General features: G+C 36.9%; 1 protein-coding gene across 1 annotated transcript in view; it reads left to right on the top strand.

The window, feature by feature from the left end:
• The first annotated feature begins 2,697 nt into the window (after window positions 1-2,697).
• Window positions 2,698-15,550, top strand: part of LOC139712478 (sodium/potassium/calcium exchanger 5-like) — a 45,273-nt gene continuing 32,420 nt past the window's right edge. The window contains exon 1 of the mRNA XM_071624293.1: window positions 2,698-2,899. Coding sequence (XP_071480394.1) covers window positions 2,698-2,899 — 202 coding nt within the window. The remainder of the gene's footprint in view (window positions 2,900-15,550) is intronic.

Below are 15,550 nucleotides of genomic sequence, written 5' to 3'. Positions count from 1 at the left end.
AAAAAGCTCAGTAATGTAGAGGATCGAGGAGAAACACTTCAATCAGACATCCAGCATAGATCTCCGCTTAGGCAGCAGTCGTTCTTCTGGGGGGTTTCCACGTCGGTGAGATGCGAGCTCCAGCTGCCGATAAAACTGAACTCGGACAGTTACGACGAGTGTATCCGGCATTGATGGCGACTGAGCCAAGCTGAGGGGATCACCAGTTCAGGTCATCCAAGATAACCTAAGTTATGTATTTGTGATTTGTTTCATATTATATTTTATGCTCAATGTATTGTTATGAACGAGAAAGCTGCAAAGATTTGAAAGATTAAACTCGAACATAACTGTATACGAACAGTTTGAATTTCCATTATTTTGGTGTCAGAGTAGCAGAGGAAAAAAAAAAGTCACTCACGTGACAGATAGGTACACTGAATATATGTGTTCATGAGCACATTTATATAGGTATGATAGCTGTTGATAATGGAACCGTTGTGGTCAGGGATCCCACACTGTGAAACAATGATCCCTCACTGTGCAACCTTTCTGCAGAAGAGGGCGTACTAGGATTTCATTTCATTTTCATTTTTATTTCAACACGGTAATAAAGAGGATGTCTTGCTCAGCTATCGGCTGTTTGCATGCTGCTTTGAGTTGTTTGTTTTATTATGTGGAGATTTGGACTAAGGATGGCTAAGGTGTTGCTTGCATTCTGGCAAATTCCAGGAACGTCATGATTCTACTTTATGTAGGTCTGGGCCTCTGGGGGCAATGACCTTGCCTAGATACTTTGTAGAAGAAACAGGGTCAAGGACTGTAGCGTTCAAGATGTATTTACGATCCCAGCTCGTCTTCAATCTGGGACTGAGACTAGTTGCACTTCTGTTCATTCGGAGTTCCATCATCCACTTGTTTGGCAATCTATTGAGTTCATCTATTTTCAATGGCTCGTAAAGATTACTAGCATCATCTGGCGAATGGATTGTCATTCACATAATGGCATCATCAGCAAACAGTCTATAATTCTAGATCCTATCTCGTCTATCAGGTTATTTATTTTGAAGAGGAAGAGGCGAGGTCTAAAAACATGTAATTGTAAGTGTACAATACTTTGAAACAGGGTACTGTTTACGATATGCTTTATATCATTAACAATCATATGTATGTTCTATATAAGTTCATATGCCTTTACGATACATTATTTAGATTATTTGAATACTATGTTAGTGGTAGGGTCTATATAGTTGTTGTAGTTTGTTTTATTTGTGTTTGTTTGATAGAGCAATATAGCGACAGAGTAACACAGAAGAGAATTGAGAGACAGTGGCAAAATGGCAAACTGAAAGCGACAGAGTGGCAGATCGAGTAATAGAGTACCAGAGTGACGAACTAAGTGATTAAGTAACATACAGACAATATCTGACAATTTGAATCGGTTTGGTATTCGTGTTCAGTCAGGAGTTTCTGGGTTATGCATCTGATATACTTGTTATTGGTGAAAATGAGATGCACAATGCACCCAAGTTGAATTTCACTCATAACCGTATACTCATTCTGCTAATTGAGAGATACATTGTACATGCCGGGATCTTACCACATACAGCGGGCGCGCTGCTATCATTCAACATTCTCGACTCACTCACTCACGGGCCCTGAATATGTCACAAGGTCGCCGTATCGGCCGATTTCATGTTGACACGCGCGAACTTTGTATCCTCGAGATGTGAGGTCAAGTTTACGTTCGTTCGAAAGATAATGCCACTGCGAAAGTCTGATCTCGACAGCTCGACTGCTGACTGCGCCGGGTGCTGCTTGAACATGGCAAGTTTTACAGCGAGACTCGGCAAGCGGTAGAACTCCCGCTTGTGTTGCTCAGCATGACAGTATAATGTTGTAATATCGTGCTACCATTCACCGTCGGTGTTTTTTTTTTCGTCTAATAATATCGCAGTTACAAGAGCAGGCAATCGGCTGTCAAAGCAGGCGACTGTTGCGACTACTCACCCTGGCGGCGTTCGTCTATTGATAGATATTTAATGAGCTAGCTGTGTCTCTTTCACAAATTAAGGTCATCATAGATTACACTCGAGCTTGTCATGAGACAACACGTTCTGTCTAAATCTAACGCAGCGATCTATGATACAGATTCAGGTATACGTTCCCTGACGCAGCCTCCGTCGTTGCAAGGAAAAAAAAACTACTTGGCGCTCTAGAAGCAAGCATACTAAAAAGTAATAACAAGGCATATGCATGTTATTATACAGAAACGTTGACAAGTCACTACCTCAGTGAACTCAAGTGATGCAGATATATGATTTGATCAACTGACTAATGGTCAAGACTGCATACGCTACAGTATGTAGGCCTACACCAACAACGGATGAAATATTTCGATTCCATTGAAGCTCTATTTTGAAGGCGCCACGGATTAGGATACTGTTCTTCTTCTTTTTTTCTTTTAAGCGAATGACCAGGGTTTTTTTTGACAATGAAGGCGAGAGCTGATGGGTCAAACAGAATGACCACTTATGACCAAAAGTGTAATCAAGTTTACTGAAGCATTGCCTGCAATTTATTCGTGTGCACTATGTTACACTATAGTCCAATCGCGAAGGATATCCACACTGTAATCTAGTCCCTGCGACTCAACAATGTTTCTCTTCATTTCAACCTGAAAACCGCGCCTCAGTCTCCGCTATACCTCCCGACCTGATGGCAGCTTCCAGCAGCAGCAGCAGCAGCAGAAAACTGTATCGTTTCAGGCTGGTAAAATCCGCCATCGCCTTGGTAGTTTGTGTAGCCTCGGGCTCCGTGTACCTCTCAAGACTGTCAAGAGGACCTCGAGAGAGCGGGGCGAAGCTCCGGCAAGATCTTCACTTCCTCCCGTCAAAGTTGTCGGACGAACCAAGCCAAGGTAGGATTGTATGCCACTGTCAGATTGTAGTAAAATGTTATGAGGGAATGTTTGATACCGTTATCATACGCCTAGCAATGTCGAGGCATTACCGAAAATTAACCCTTGGCATACTACATCAATTACGTGACCATATTAGGTTTGTATGTTAAATTTGTACACGTTTGATTCATTGGCATAGAACGAGTTTAGCAAAAGGTTCAGATGCTGCTGTTTGTATAGACAATGAAACAAACGTGCAAACGGGAATTACAAACCGCTATTAAAGCTTATGTTTCTAAATGTTTATTGGTTACTGTTACAACACTTGAATTTGTTCACTGACAGTGGCTGAGTTTCTAACCGGCATGTGCTGAAGTGCTCGCTCAATCTCCCGTGGTTTTATTTAGGGAGTATTTAACTCCAGTAAAAGACTTGTTCATTAGGAAAACAAATGAATCAGAAATGCAATGACAATGGAATCAGACATGCATAGAATGCAATGCTCCTAAATCCACATGAAAAGCTGATGATTATTATGTCTCCAGTCAAGTGCATACACGCTTACTCGAGCGTGTGCTTGTTATTGTACAATTTTATCATTGAAGCAAATGCTTGTATGAATAACGCGTAGTAACCAATATAAAGAGGCCTGACTATAGGTTTCCTTATCATACAGTGTACTGATTTTATCTGTCTAGTTTCATCTGGCAGCCGCATATATTCCATGTATTCCTGTAAGGTCACTGTGAGGAATTGACAGCACATTCCATTTCAATTGATTACTTGTATCTCTCAAAGTAGACATAATAGTTTTTAACTATAGGGGACCTACAATAAATATACAATTGGGACAGTTGTAACAGGGGACCTATACACTTAATATACAACCAGGACATTATTTAAAAAGGAAAAATACATGGCGTGATAATACAATTAACAGAATGTCAATATCACAGGGTCACAAAGCAAGCTAAAGAATGAGAAACACGTTCGAATTTATGTGAAAGCGATATTATGAACTGTAAAAGTTTTAAAATAAGTGATTATTACCAGGTATACAAAAGCAAACATGCTGTTTGACAAAAAAGCATACATGACACGCTGGTTTGGATAGGAAGAAAGGGTATTTATACCAGGGGAAAAATGCATCCAAGCCACTGTAATCCCAAAGGTCTTAAGTTTCATTGATTCGACTTCGCAAGGGTGACACTTTGGGGATAAAAATATTGGTAGCATCTGGAAAACAGAAGCATGATTTCCAGTCACGTGTTAAGCCATTGAAATGTCAAAAACAAAACCGCCTCCTGTGACCTATACTCATACGATGTGTGATCTAGTTTCCGAGGACTAGGCAGCTCTAGTAACCACAAGAATGCTTAATTTTGTGAAAGACGCAACTATATGGAATTAAAAAAACATAAACAACAAACAACCAACAAGCAAGGTTAAAAGTCATGGAAATTGTTACTGCTGTCTGCTGGTCTATAGAGTTTATCGAGCTGTAAATTATACCCTGGGGATGATTGTTCCAATACTTAGGTCCTATAAGCATTATTGCTTTTCTTATAAAGAACTACCAGTCTGCCTTATATATCTATATACATATACATTATATATATTTGTATTTATAATTATGCGTGTATGGGAGGGCTTTCGTGTTAGTGTTACAATAGTGCTGTTCAAGTTCATAAACAGTCTATACTGGTCAAATGTATCTCCATTTTTTTTGAAGGTTTTTTTTTTTTTTTTAATTCTAATATTCCGGACATATGGCGATAATTTACCGTAGTTGTTTCTAGAGCCAAACAGTGCAAGAAAAGGACTTTGAGACGAGTTGAAATGAGGATGATGCAAAGACGCATAACGCTGATGACATTCTCAACATGGCCCTATCATGATGCACAAGGCGTATTCAACATTGTCAAGGATATCAAGATTTTCTGGAAAGTTCGAGAATATCTTCGTAAAAACACTCTTCAACTTCTTTATAATGTACTCTTATTACCTTATACACCCTACTGTTATATTGCATGGGTGTATTAGCAAAATCAACTCTCTCTTGTCATTACAAAAACGTGCGGTAAAACTTTTCGCTGGTTTTTAAATACTCAGCACACACCGAATGTTTGTTTCAAAATTTAAGAACTTTAGAATCTCCAATATACATCACACTGTACTTACATGGAAAAAGCGCAATATTCATGTTTAGAGATAGGCTAATAATCAGCTCCCCGTAACGTTTAAAGATAAGGACCTACGGGTTTTTTTTTTAAAGCATTCATTCACATCCTATCCGTCTTGCAAAAGACTATTAGTTCAAAAATCCTAAATTTACCAGAGGTCAAAGATAAAATATGGCATCATGGGCCTGATGTATGGAACTCATTCAGTAGGAGTTCTTCTCTCCAATTTTCTAAATCATCCTACAAAAAACCTAGTCTTCTCACAACGTATCACTCGAAATAAAAATAAAAAAAATATCCCAGATGCCGTTATCCCAGGCAAGCGCATTGCTTATCGATAACGATCTCCTGAACCTGCATTCATTACAGGTACACTTTACCTTTGCGAGCAGTGATTTAAAGAATGTTTGAGATATTACATTTGATGCATATGTGTAGGTCAGTTGTATCACAAAACATCCTACCATGTAAAAAAAAACCCAAACAAACCGAAACATTGTTACAATTGTATTATATCTATTGTTCACATTTTGTATATTTAACAATACTTAACATTAATTGTGACCCTGCACCTCAAAACAAACAAAAAGTCGCCAGACATGAATTTTTAATGAAGACCATATTCTGAAAGAACAGACTTTAAGCTTTAAAATGATGTATAACTCAAATCAAATGGACTCTCCTAACCTATCTAAACATTGGAAAGAAAGCACAAACTCAGGAAAAGAGTGAACTGAGAAAAGAGGCTCTGAAGTACAGTGTCTATTCAAGCGCTTAATCTTTACCAAACCGTGCTGGCTGTGTGATAAATGGGACAAAAAACAGGAAGTAAACCACCAGAGTAACAACAATGAAGGGATTATCAGATTAAACTGAAATTAAATATGCCTCATTAACACATTCTGTCCATACTTAATGTCAACTTTCAAAGCAGTAGCACTATCCTTTCAAAAGTTATTAGAGTTGAAAGTGAAGAGTGTGGACAAGGTTTTTCAGAAATCAAAAAGGGATTCTAAAGACACACCTAATCACACTATTCTACCAAAAATGTTCGAGATAAACTGCTAAAAAAACACCTTTTCCTGCCTGTTTTATGATACCAAATTTTAGCATAATGTAAAAGAAGACCCACTCTTTCAGAAAATAGGAAAAAGTCAAGTTCGGCTAGGTTGACCCATTTCACTTATTTTCAGTCCTCACGCAAAATCAGTGTGTGCGACTTTATGTTCGTTTTGAGGTGCACGGTCACAATTATACTGATTCAAAGGTTTACATTTCGGTTGTTTCTATCCCTAACTCACATTTTAGAACTATTTTGAAGCACTAAAGCTGGGGTTTTGTTTCATCTGTAAATGGTCAATTATGTCTTTAAGATACGATGGAATATATGCACGTATATCACACACACATGATATTATCTATTTCTTTCTAGGACTCTTGTTTGCCTTTTGATATGAATATCTTTGATTTTTTTTTTCTCGTAATGATTTCATTTGTAAAAGTGGAGAAGTAAAACAAATTGAAATTAAAACTGGAATTAAAGATACCCAGACGTATATCATTCTGATCACTATTGCACTGGCAAACAATCTGCATGGGCCCATACCATCCTGGTCAGGACCGGAAGGCAATATACAATCTGTTACCTTTGGGAACAGTGATTTAAATTTTTTTAAAGATATGACATTTTATTTTAATTCATATGTGTAGGTCTGTTGTACAACAAAACATCCTATCACATAATTTGTTTTTTTAACAATAAAGCCTAAAATATAAGGAGATAGCTGTATTTTTCTCAATAAACCGTAACTGTGGACGGTTTAGTCTGGAAATATTATTATAACTATTGTTCACATTTTGTATGTTCAACAATACTCAACATCGATATTACCGCTTTTAATTTTTATAGTGGTTGTTTCTATCCCTAACTCATGTTTTAGAGCTATTTTAAAGCACTAATGCTGGGTTTTTGTTTCATCTGCAAATGGTAAATTATGCCTTGAAGGGGAAGGAAAAGCGGTATTTTCTTAAAATGAAATACTGTTTGAACATGCCTATATAAAACACACTCATGTTCTGTAATCTTGCTTATCGTTCTACACTACAGTGTATGATACGTCGATTGTTTCACTGACCGAAAAATTTGTGATTACGTGCAAAGATAAAGCAAACGTTGTTTGCCCCAGTGTGGAGTGTGATGACCAATGAAAGAGATATATTAGTAGATGGGCACAGACAAACGACAGATATGGACGGAAGAATGAAAGTACAATCAGGCTAGATCGATGGTCCAATGTGATAACACTTGACGTCGTGACGGAGCAAAATTGAGTTCATCACCTTCAGGAAGTGTGAGAGGACACCTAGTCGTTTTATTACATTGCCACTTACCCTGCTCCGCTTCTGTGTGACAGGACAGCTAACAATGAAAAGGAGGTCATTTGAAGTCCATGGCTGGGGCCAGTTAACTGTATCAAACCATACGTACATGCAATGTGTATCAAGTACTTCATAGCCCTACTTTTGTACTGTGAATATCATTTAAGGTTCTTGTAACAGCAATGGATTTCGTGTCATACAATGCAACACATTCTTCACGCAAAAGAGATCTTGTTGATTTCAAGTGTATTGATGTAGGCCTACACTCGTAACGTCATGCAACTGATTTGAAATTAAAGAATTGATACCGAAAGAGGGAGGGGTCTCGATTGGCAGGGAAAGGAAAAGCTTGGTTTGATCTTAATTTTTGTAGTATGCAGGGGCGGATCCAGGAATTCTGTAAATAATATTTCTGGTGCCACTTCCGGGTTTCATATCATTTTTTCTTATTTTTTTTGTTTTTAACAAAAAATAAAGGGGGGGGGGCGTGCGCCGGTTGCGACCCCCTCTGGATCCGCCATGGTATGTGTGGCAATTACACGTCCTATGTCGCAAGACAGGAGGCAGGAGCATGTGAAAGACTTTCAAGACAAGATATGTTCAATCTCTTCCTAACGCAGTTTAACATGTTTAATATGGATCGACCGGGGAAAAAAGACATCCATACAAGAATATCTGCAAATGCCCATGGTGTCTCAAACCACACAATCGTTTTTAGTTATGCTAAATGTTTCATTTTCTAAAATACATTATTATGCATGTAGGTAAATCATTTTCTAAATCAGTTAAGTCGGTTAATCAACCAATTACCGGATTAGTGAAGGAAAGGGAGAGGGATGCGTATGCCTCTAATTCGGAAAGGTGCCCAGTCCAATTTAAATACCCATAGAGGGACTTTAGTCCAGCGGATATAGAAAAAATCATGCACTTTATGGTAAAAGCACCATACTTGGTACACATGTACATGATGCCAATATAAGTCATTTCTGATATGGAAGCCACTCTGATTCTCCCTTTGGCGGCCGTGGCGGCCATTTTTCAAAATGGCCGCCATGTGATATAGCAATGATGTGTATTTTGGAAACTATAAGTCCGATTGTCGTGATTCTTGTACCAAAGTATAGGTTTTGAGGGTCAAGGATTCCAATAAAATAATTTTTGAGAGGATAAAACCATGGCAACCTACTTATTGGTGGCCATTTTGAAAAAAATATGGCCACCATGTTAGATAAAAACATATCCTTAAAACGTATGGACAGAGGGTCATGACTCTGGTACCAACTTATATGTTTTTGGGGTCAAGGACTCCCATAAATTCAACTGTAAGTGAATATGAATCGCTTCATCCTACGTTTTGGCGGCCATTTCAATGCATATGGCTGCCATACAACAGAAAATGAATATTGTATACCTTCGAACTCAAAAGATATATAATCACGATTCAAGTGTAAAAGTATAGTTTTGGGGTGAAGGTTTTCAATTTAATGATGTTTTAGCAAAGTGAATAGGTTCATCACATCCTTTGTTTTGGCGGCCATTTGATAAATATGGCCTCCCTCCAGTTATATAGCGTACGAGTGTTATGAAAGCGGGATGCCCATTGTGGATTGATTCTGGTGTAAACGTTTGTTTTAGAGTTCAACAATTACTTATTCACTCATTTTTAGTATTCTAATGTGGAACATCTGGGCATAGTTAACTTTGGAAGCATTTTGGAAAATATGCTCAACTTCCTTTATAGGATTTATGTGTGTACAGTGTATGTGAAAAACATGATCTTCACAATTTCATGTCTGAAGTACATATTTCTCACGATTATACAGTTTCTAGAAATATAGACTCTCGCTTTCTCTGGTCCCTGGACCATGGAATGAAAATCATAGTTTCCAACCAATATAGTACATCTGTTTCCTTTGGAAATATGACACTAAGTGTGAGAAAACTTCTAAAGCTTATTGGGTCACTTACATAAAATGTAAACACACTACAATTATGTATGCCTGTGATCTTCACAATTTCCTGCCTGAAGTACATATTTCTCACGACTATACAGTTTCTAGAAATATAGACTCTCGCTTTCTCTGGTCCCTGGACCATGGAATGAAAATCATAGTTTCCAACCAATATAGTACATCTGTTTCCTTTGGAAATATGACACTAAGTGTGAGAAAACTTCTAAAGCTTATTGGGTCACTTACATAAAATGTAAACATACTACAATTATGTATGCCTGTAAAATTCATGATTGACCAGGCTGTTCTGATACTTACAACTACACTGAATCTTATACATCAAACGATAAAGTAAATACAATAGGTAGTATACAATACATCTTTATAGGTTTACATCTAATTGTAATTTGCAGCGTAGTGGGTAAAGAATCAGCCTCATGAAAACAAATCAGATCTTCTGCCAAAGTTTTGTATCCTATACCAACATCATTTCTTTTAGACAAAGCTGGACATGATAGGTTTTTTGTGTCATCATCTTGACATATGAATATGATGTACTTGGTCCAATCTGTTTCTTTCCTGGGAGCTGGTTTGTCTCGGTTGAAATGAGCTTTGCTTTTGAAGCCATGTTATTCTACAAATAAACCCAATTACCAATTACTCAAAAAGATAACATTTTATGTAAATGTGCTTCACAGACGTAAAGCAAAAAAATTATGTGTACATTTTTTTCTAGAAATGTGACAAACATTTTCGTTAAATGGATTTGTGGTTGTGAATTTTACCTTTTGATGTACAGTAATTTGTAAAGAACAAGAACAAGGAAAAATCAAATCATCTGTTTCTGTGTGTAGTTCTACTCTGAATACATTACTTGTTATAGTTGATCTATATGCATTAATTTTTATCAATGATTTTAGCCTCTTGAACTGAATTTCACCCTACCCTAACCCCAAAGAAACTATACAAATATATATTTCATGCATTTGCCATTCTCATATGGAATAAGGATTAAGGTTTCATAATTCAAAAGCAACTTCTTCAGGTAAATGGACAGTGGGCGTTTCAACGCAATTTTATAACATAACAGCACCCATCCAAAATATAAACTACAAAAAAAAAATATGCTAATCTATGAATTTAAGGAAAACCTCAAAGAAATACAAATGTTGGGATTCATAATTATTGGAAGATAAAACTGCAGAATGAAATATTCAGTATATCGATCTTTCTACTTACCATCAGCACCAGTAGAAATACTGAAGACATTCTCCAAAGCGCACCTGCATCTACATAATTATGCATTAACGTTCATCACTGCTCATCAATGGATGATCAGGAACAATAATTGTTTTGGATTGTCAGAGCTCATTCGATTCCTTAATGTGATTCCTTATAATTTTGTGTAACAGTTTTGACAAGGTCATACTATGAAATAATGAAAAAGACCTGAGAACTTTAGAAATCAATAGGTCTTATTAGACTGCAATAATCATGTTTTTGTGGCTGGAAACTATGACATTACACTTATTGTGCTCTCCTGTCTATGCATCCAAAATTGGGGGGAAAGTCTTCTATTCCATTCTCACCATTTACTCTACCTAACTGATATTCAACATAATTATCTTTATAGTATTCCAGTTATGTAACAATTGTACTTATGTGATGTTCAATACCTATACTTGAATAGTGAATGTGATAGAGGTATGATCAATCAACAACAATCAATGAAAAATAAAGAACTAAACGTCGCAACAACAAAGGAGGTTCATTTACCAATAAAAGGTGAACGATTCTTGTCAATGGGACAATACATATGGCAAGTGAGGGTGTATATATATATATATATATATATATAATAATAATTATATATGGTGGCCCCTCAGAAAACGGAAAGGAATGTTTTTTTCGAAACCAAAACGAAATTGTCCAATTTGGTTGAGTTCTTTTCTTTCTAGACATGTTTTTGTTGATCATTAATTTTTTACTTTATTTTATCAAAGTTCAGCAACGGAGACTACCCAACAATTGAAGGTGAATTTTCGACAATAATCCTATTCAAGCATTCCACATTGTGATGTGCGGCCTCAATTCTTTGTTAGTCTCCCAAGGCAGTGGCTTTTGTTCGACGCTGAAATTTGTTGAATTGAGCTAAGAAATTTACGCTCAACCCGTCTTTACAAAAACATCTGTAGAATAAATACTACTCAACCAAATCGGATGATTTTGGTGTCATTCTTCTTCTAGATAAATTCTCTATAACTTTATGTCATTCATTTTTGCATAAAGTAATGCAAATGTGCAAATTATTTGCGAAAACTTGCGTTTCCATTAATTCTATGCCACACTGTATATAATGTGTGTGTGTGTGCGTGTGTGTGTGTGTGCGTGTGTGTGTGTGTGTGTGTGTGTATACTCTATGTAGTGTCGCAGTCATATTTATCAAAATGGACCTGAAAACGAGATGTGTTAGTTCTATTCAGATCAGCAAATGCTTGTTCAAAATCATTGACCCAATTAGTTTCAAAGACGTACAGTATAGTATTGCGGTGGCCATGTTTTAAAATGGCAGCCAAAACATATCGGATGTGATGGTTGTATACACGAAAAGATGTATCCATATAAATAATTGAACCTCAAAAACATATTTTTGTACCAGAATCATGAAGATGCATCCATTGGTTTTAAAGATATATGAATAGAATGTAGAGCGGCAGCCATGCCTTTTTTCAAAATGGCCGCTAATAAGTAGGTTACCATGGTTTTATCCTCTCACAAATTGTTTTATTGGAATCCTTGACCCTCAAAACCTATACATTGGTACAAGAATCACGACAATCGGACTTGAAGTTTCCAAAATACACATCATTGCTATATCACATGGCGGCCATTTTGAAAAATGGCCGCCACGGCCGCCACAGGCAGAATCAGAGCGGCTTCCATATCAGAAATGACTTGTATTGGCATCATGTACATGTGTACCAAGTATGGTGCTTTTACCATAATGTGCATGATTCACCCTATATGTGCTCTATATCCGCTGGACTACTTATTGCATAAACCGAGGAGGCACTAAGACCATACGCATCATTGATTAAGGGTGTAAGAGCTGCTTTAACTCTATCCCTGCAGTTTAGAAAAGATCATGCGAATTTGAAATGAAGTGTAGTCATTTTTCATAATAATCATGTTGAACTTCAACTAGAGGAATAATCCATTACCATCACTTGTACTTCATTGAAGATAATGGTTAATGTACTTTATACCTGTTATGCCCCTCTGTTTTTTAAACGGATTGTGACTAATATCCATTGGGGTCATAAGATGTTTCTTTTTCATAACGATTTTGTTGGAACCCAGCTGTATGACTTGTATGATAGACTGTTAGAGATTTTAATAAACAGACTTCATACCCCGTCCATTGTTAAAATGGTGATGTGACTTTGATACGCAGTGTAGTCATAAGATATTTCTTTTTTCATAATGACTACGTTGGACTTCTGCTATAGAGCAATTCCGTGCATGTTGTCACCTTCATAGGTCATTTAAGATTTGGTAAACAGACGTTACACCCTCTCCAGTTTTAAAACGGTGATGTGGCTTTATTACGCAGTGTGGTGATGAGATGTTTCTTTTTCATATGTTGAGGACTTCAGCTATAGAACAACTCCGTGCTATCACTTGTGGGTCGTTAAAGATTTTGGTAAACCGACTCTATACCCTCTCCGATTTTAAAACGGTTATGTGACTTTATTATGCAGTGTGGTGATGAGATGTTTCTTTTTCATATGTTGAGAACTTCAGCTATAGAACAACTCCGTGCTATCACTTGTGGATCGTTAAAAATTTTGGTAAACAGACAAGGTCCAGTGGGAGAATAGCTCTCACACCGTGGAGTCTACCCTGGGTAGCTAAAACCATATTGTTATTATTACTATTTATGTGGTACGGGGCAGAGTCAAATCGTGCTCTAGTCTAAAGGTTAAGTCAATATCCACATTATTGTGGATTCATAATTGTGTGCATCACGCACTGCTCAATATGTCTTTCTCTCTTAAACGAAAACTAATATTACTCATGCGAAAATTAATGTTTTCCATAATTGTTATTGTCTCCATCCTCCCGAAAGAGATTCCTCACAAAATTGATCAGATCTCCTGACATAAAGACTTCCAAAATTTAGTTGGCATATTTTGCAATGATAGCAAGTTGAAGTAATTGCCGTCGAGACTGGGGCCTATATGATTATATACAACCGAAATGCTAACATCGTATCATCCCCAGGAAAGCGTTGCAGATTCTTCGCTACATTTAGTCCCGATTATTCTTCAAATTGTCATGGAGATTGCTCATGTCATTTAGATACTTCTCTTTTGTTTTTGTTTTTGTTTTCGTTAGCATTGCTCACCTATATATAATTATACAAGGACAATTACGTATACATAATGTACACCCATCACAATCTCTTTCATTCAAGCATTTATTAATTCACGTTTATCAAACCATATACTCAATCAAGGATAACTTTTTGTTTTTTTTAAATGACAGCAGTTACGGACTTTGTCATTACTGCACAGCGGTATTAAAGGTGTACTGTTTACCATTGGAAGCAGTGATTTAAAAAAAAAAATTATGTTCAAGTTATCACATTTGATGCATATGTGCAGGTCAATTGTATCACAAAACATCCTTCCATATAAAAACTTTCGCAATAAAGCCTAAAATATAAGGAGATATCTATTTTTCCACCATAACTGTAGATGGTTTAGTCTAGAAACACTTTTATTAAAAGTATTGTTCATATTTTTTATATTTAACAATATACTTGACATTGACTATAATGATTAATATTTTTAAATTGGTTGTTTCTATCCCTAACTCACATTTTAGAACTATTTGAAGCACTAAAGCTGGATTTTTTTCATCTGCAAATGGTAAATTATACCTTTAATGTGTTTCAAGCCGGTCATAGGACCCACACACTAACATGGGCATGTGACGGGCTGTACTTGACATCATAGAATTTTCGTTCACACGAAGCCAAGTAATCATCCTCTTTCTTGCCACGTTGTTTAAAAGAATCCTGTCTTTGTTTCTGAGATTATTTGTATTAATGCATAAAATTAATGTTTCTTGTTCTCATTTTCAGTGTTTTTTTTGTTTTCCTTTTGTATAGTGTGTGTTTGTGAGTGTGAGTGAGTGTGTATGTGTGTGTGTGTGTTTGTTAAAGTTTGTTTCCTGTCTTTCCTCATTTCTTTATCAGTGTAAATATTTAGAGTCTCGATAAATTCCGAGGCTTCTGTGCAATAATGCCATAAATATTTCATCACATATCTCACCGATGGCTGCCTTGGATGCTGAAATATTTAGGACTTCTCCAAAGGCGGGTTGAGTTCTCGCGGGTGGTACGAAGGCATGTAACTCTTCATTATCCCCAAGTGCGTACAGTGCGTTCTTCACGTGTTGTGAAGTCACAATTCTGGACTGGTGTTAGGAAGATATGATATTATGATCTCGTCCGCCTACCTCCGAGTGAGAGCATGAATTAACATTTCGGATGGAGAAGAGCACTTAGCGAAAACCGTGGGATAATTACACGGGGAGAGTGTGGTGGCTGTAAAAGTTCGGGACCATTAAACCTAAGTGTTTTTTTTTTTTTTTTTCAAAATTGACCGAGCTCCAAAATTGGGCAAAGAGGTGGCACCATCCCTTGATTAAATGGGCTGGGTGCGCATGCTTTTAGACAAAGGCAGTTTTCTAGACGGGGACAAATCTATACGGGAGAGTAAGCTTCATATTCGTCCCATCTATACATGAAATAAGGATATGCAAGGGGCTCACAGACAATGTAATGTGTATTGTAAGACTGCAAATACAGTCATTAAGAATAAGAGCTATGATGATAAAACAATGACTATTATACTGTATAATGATAAGTATCTTAAGGCATAATCTGATACTATTATAATAGGTGTAGGAATAAACCGACAAAAGTTTGACCAACCCTCCCCACTCCGTTATGCCCAAGCTGATGTTGAAAATGATAAATATAACCGGTGACACGACATTTGCTCCTGCGACAATTATTGTACCGGTCTTATTCTTATTTTCTCCGAGGATTTAGTGTTTACTTACTGTTGTGATAGGGTTTTAGG

Source organism: Diadema antillarum, unplaced genomic scaffold (assembly GCF_040938485.1).
Source record: "Diadema antillarum isolate AM-2024a unplaced genomic scaffold, OU_Dant_1.0 seq00001811_RagTag, whole genome shotgun sequence".
Lineage (NCBI taxonomy): Eukaryota > Metazoa > Echinodermata > Echinoidea > Diadematoida > Diadematidae > Diadema > Diadema antillarum.
The sequence above is the reverse complement of the archived record's forward strand: the minus strand, read 5'-3'. Positions and strand labels throughout refer to the sequence as shown.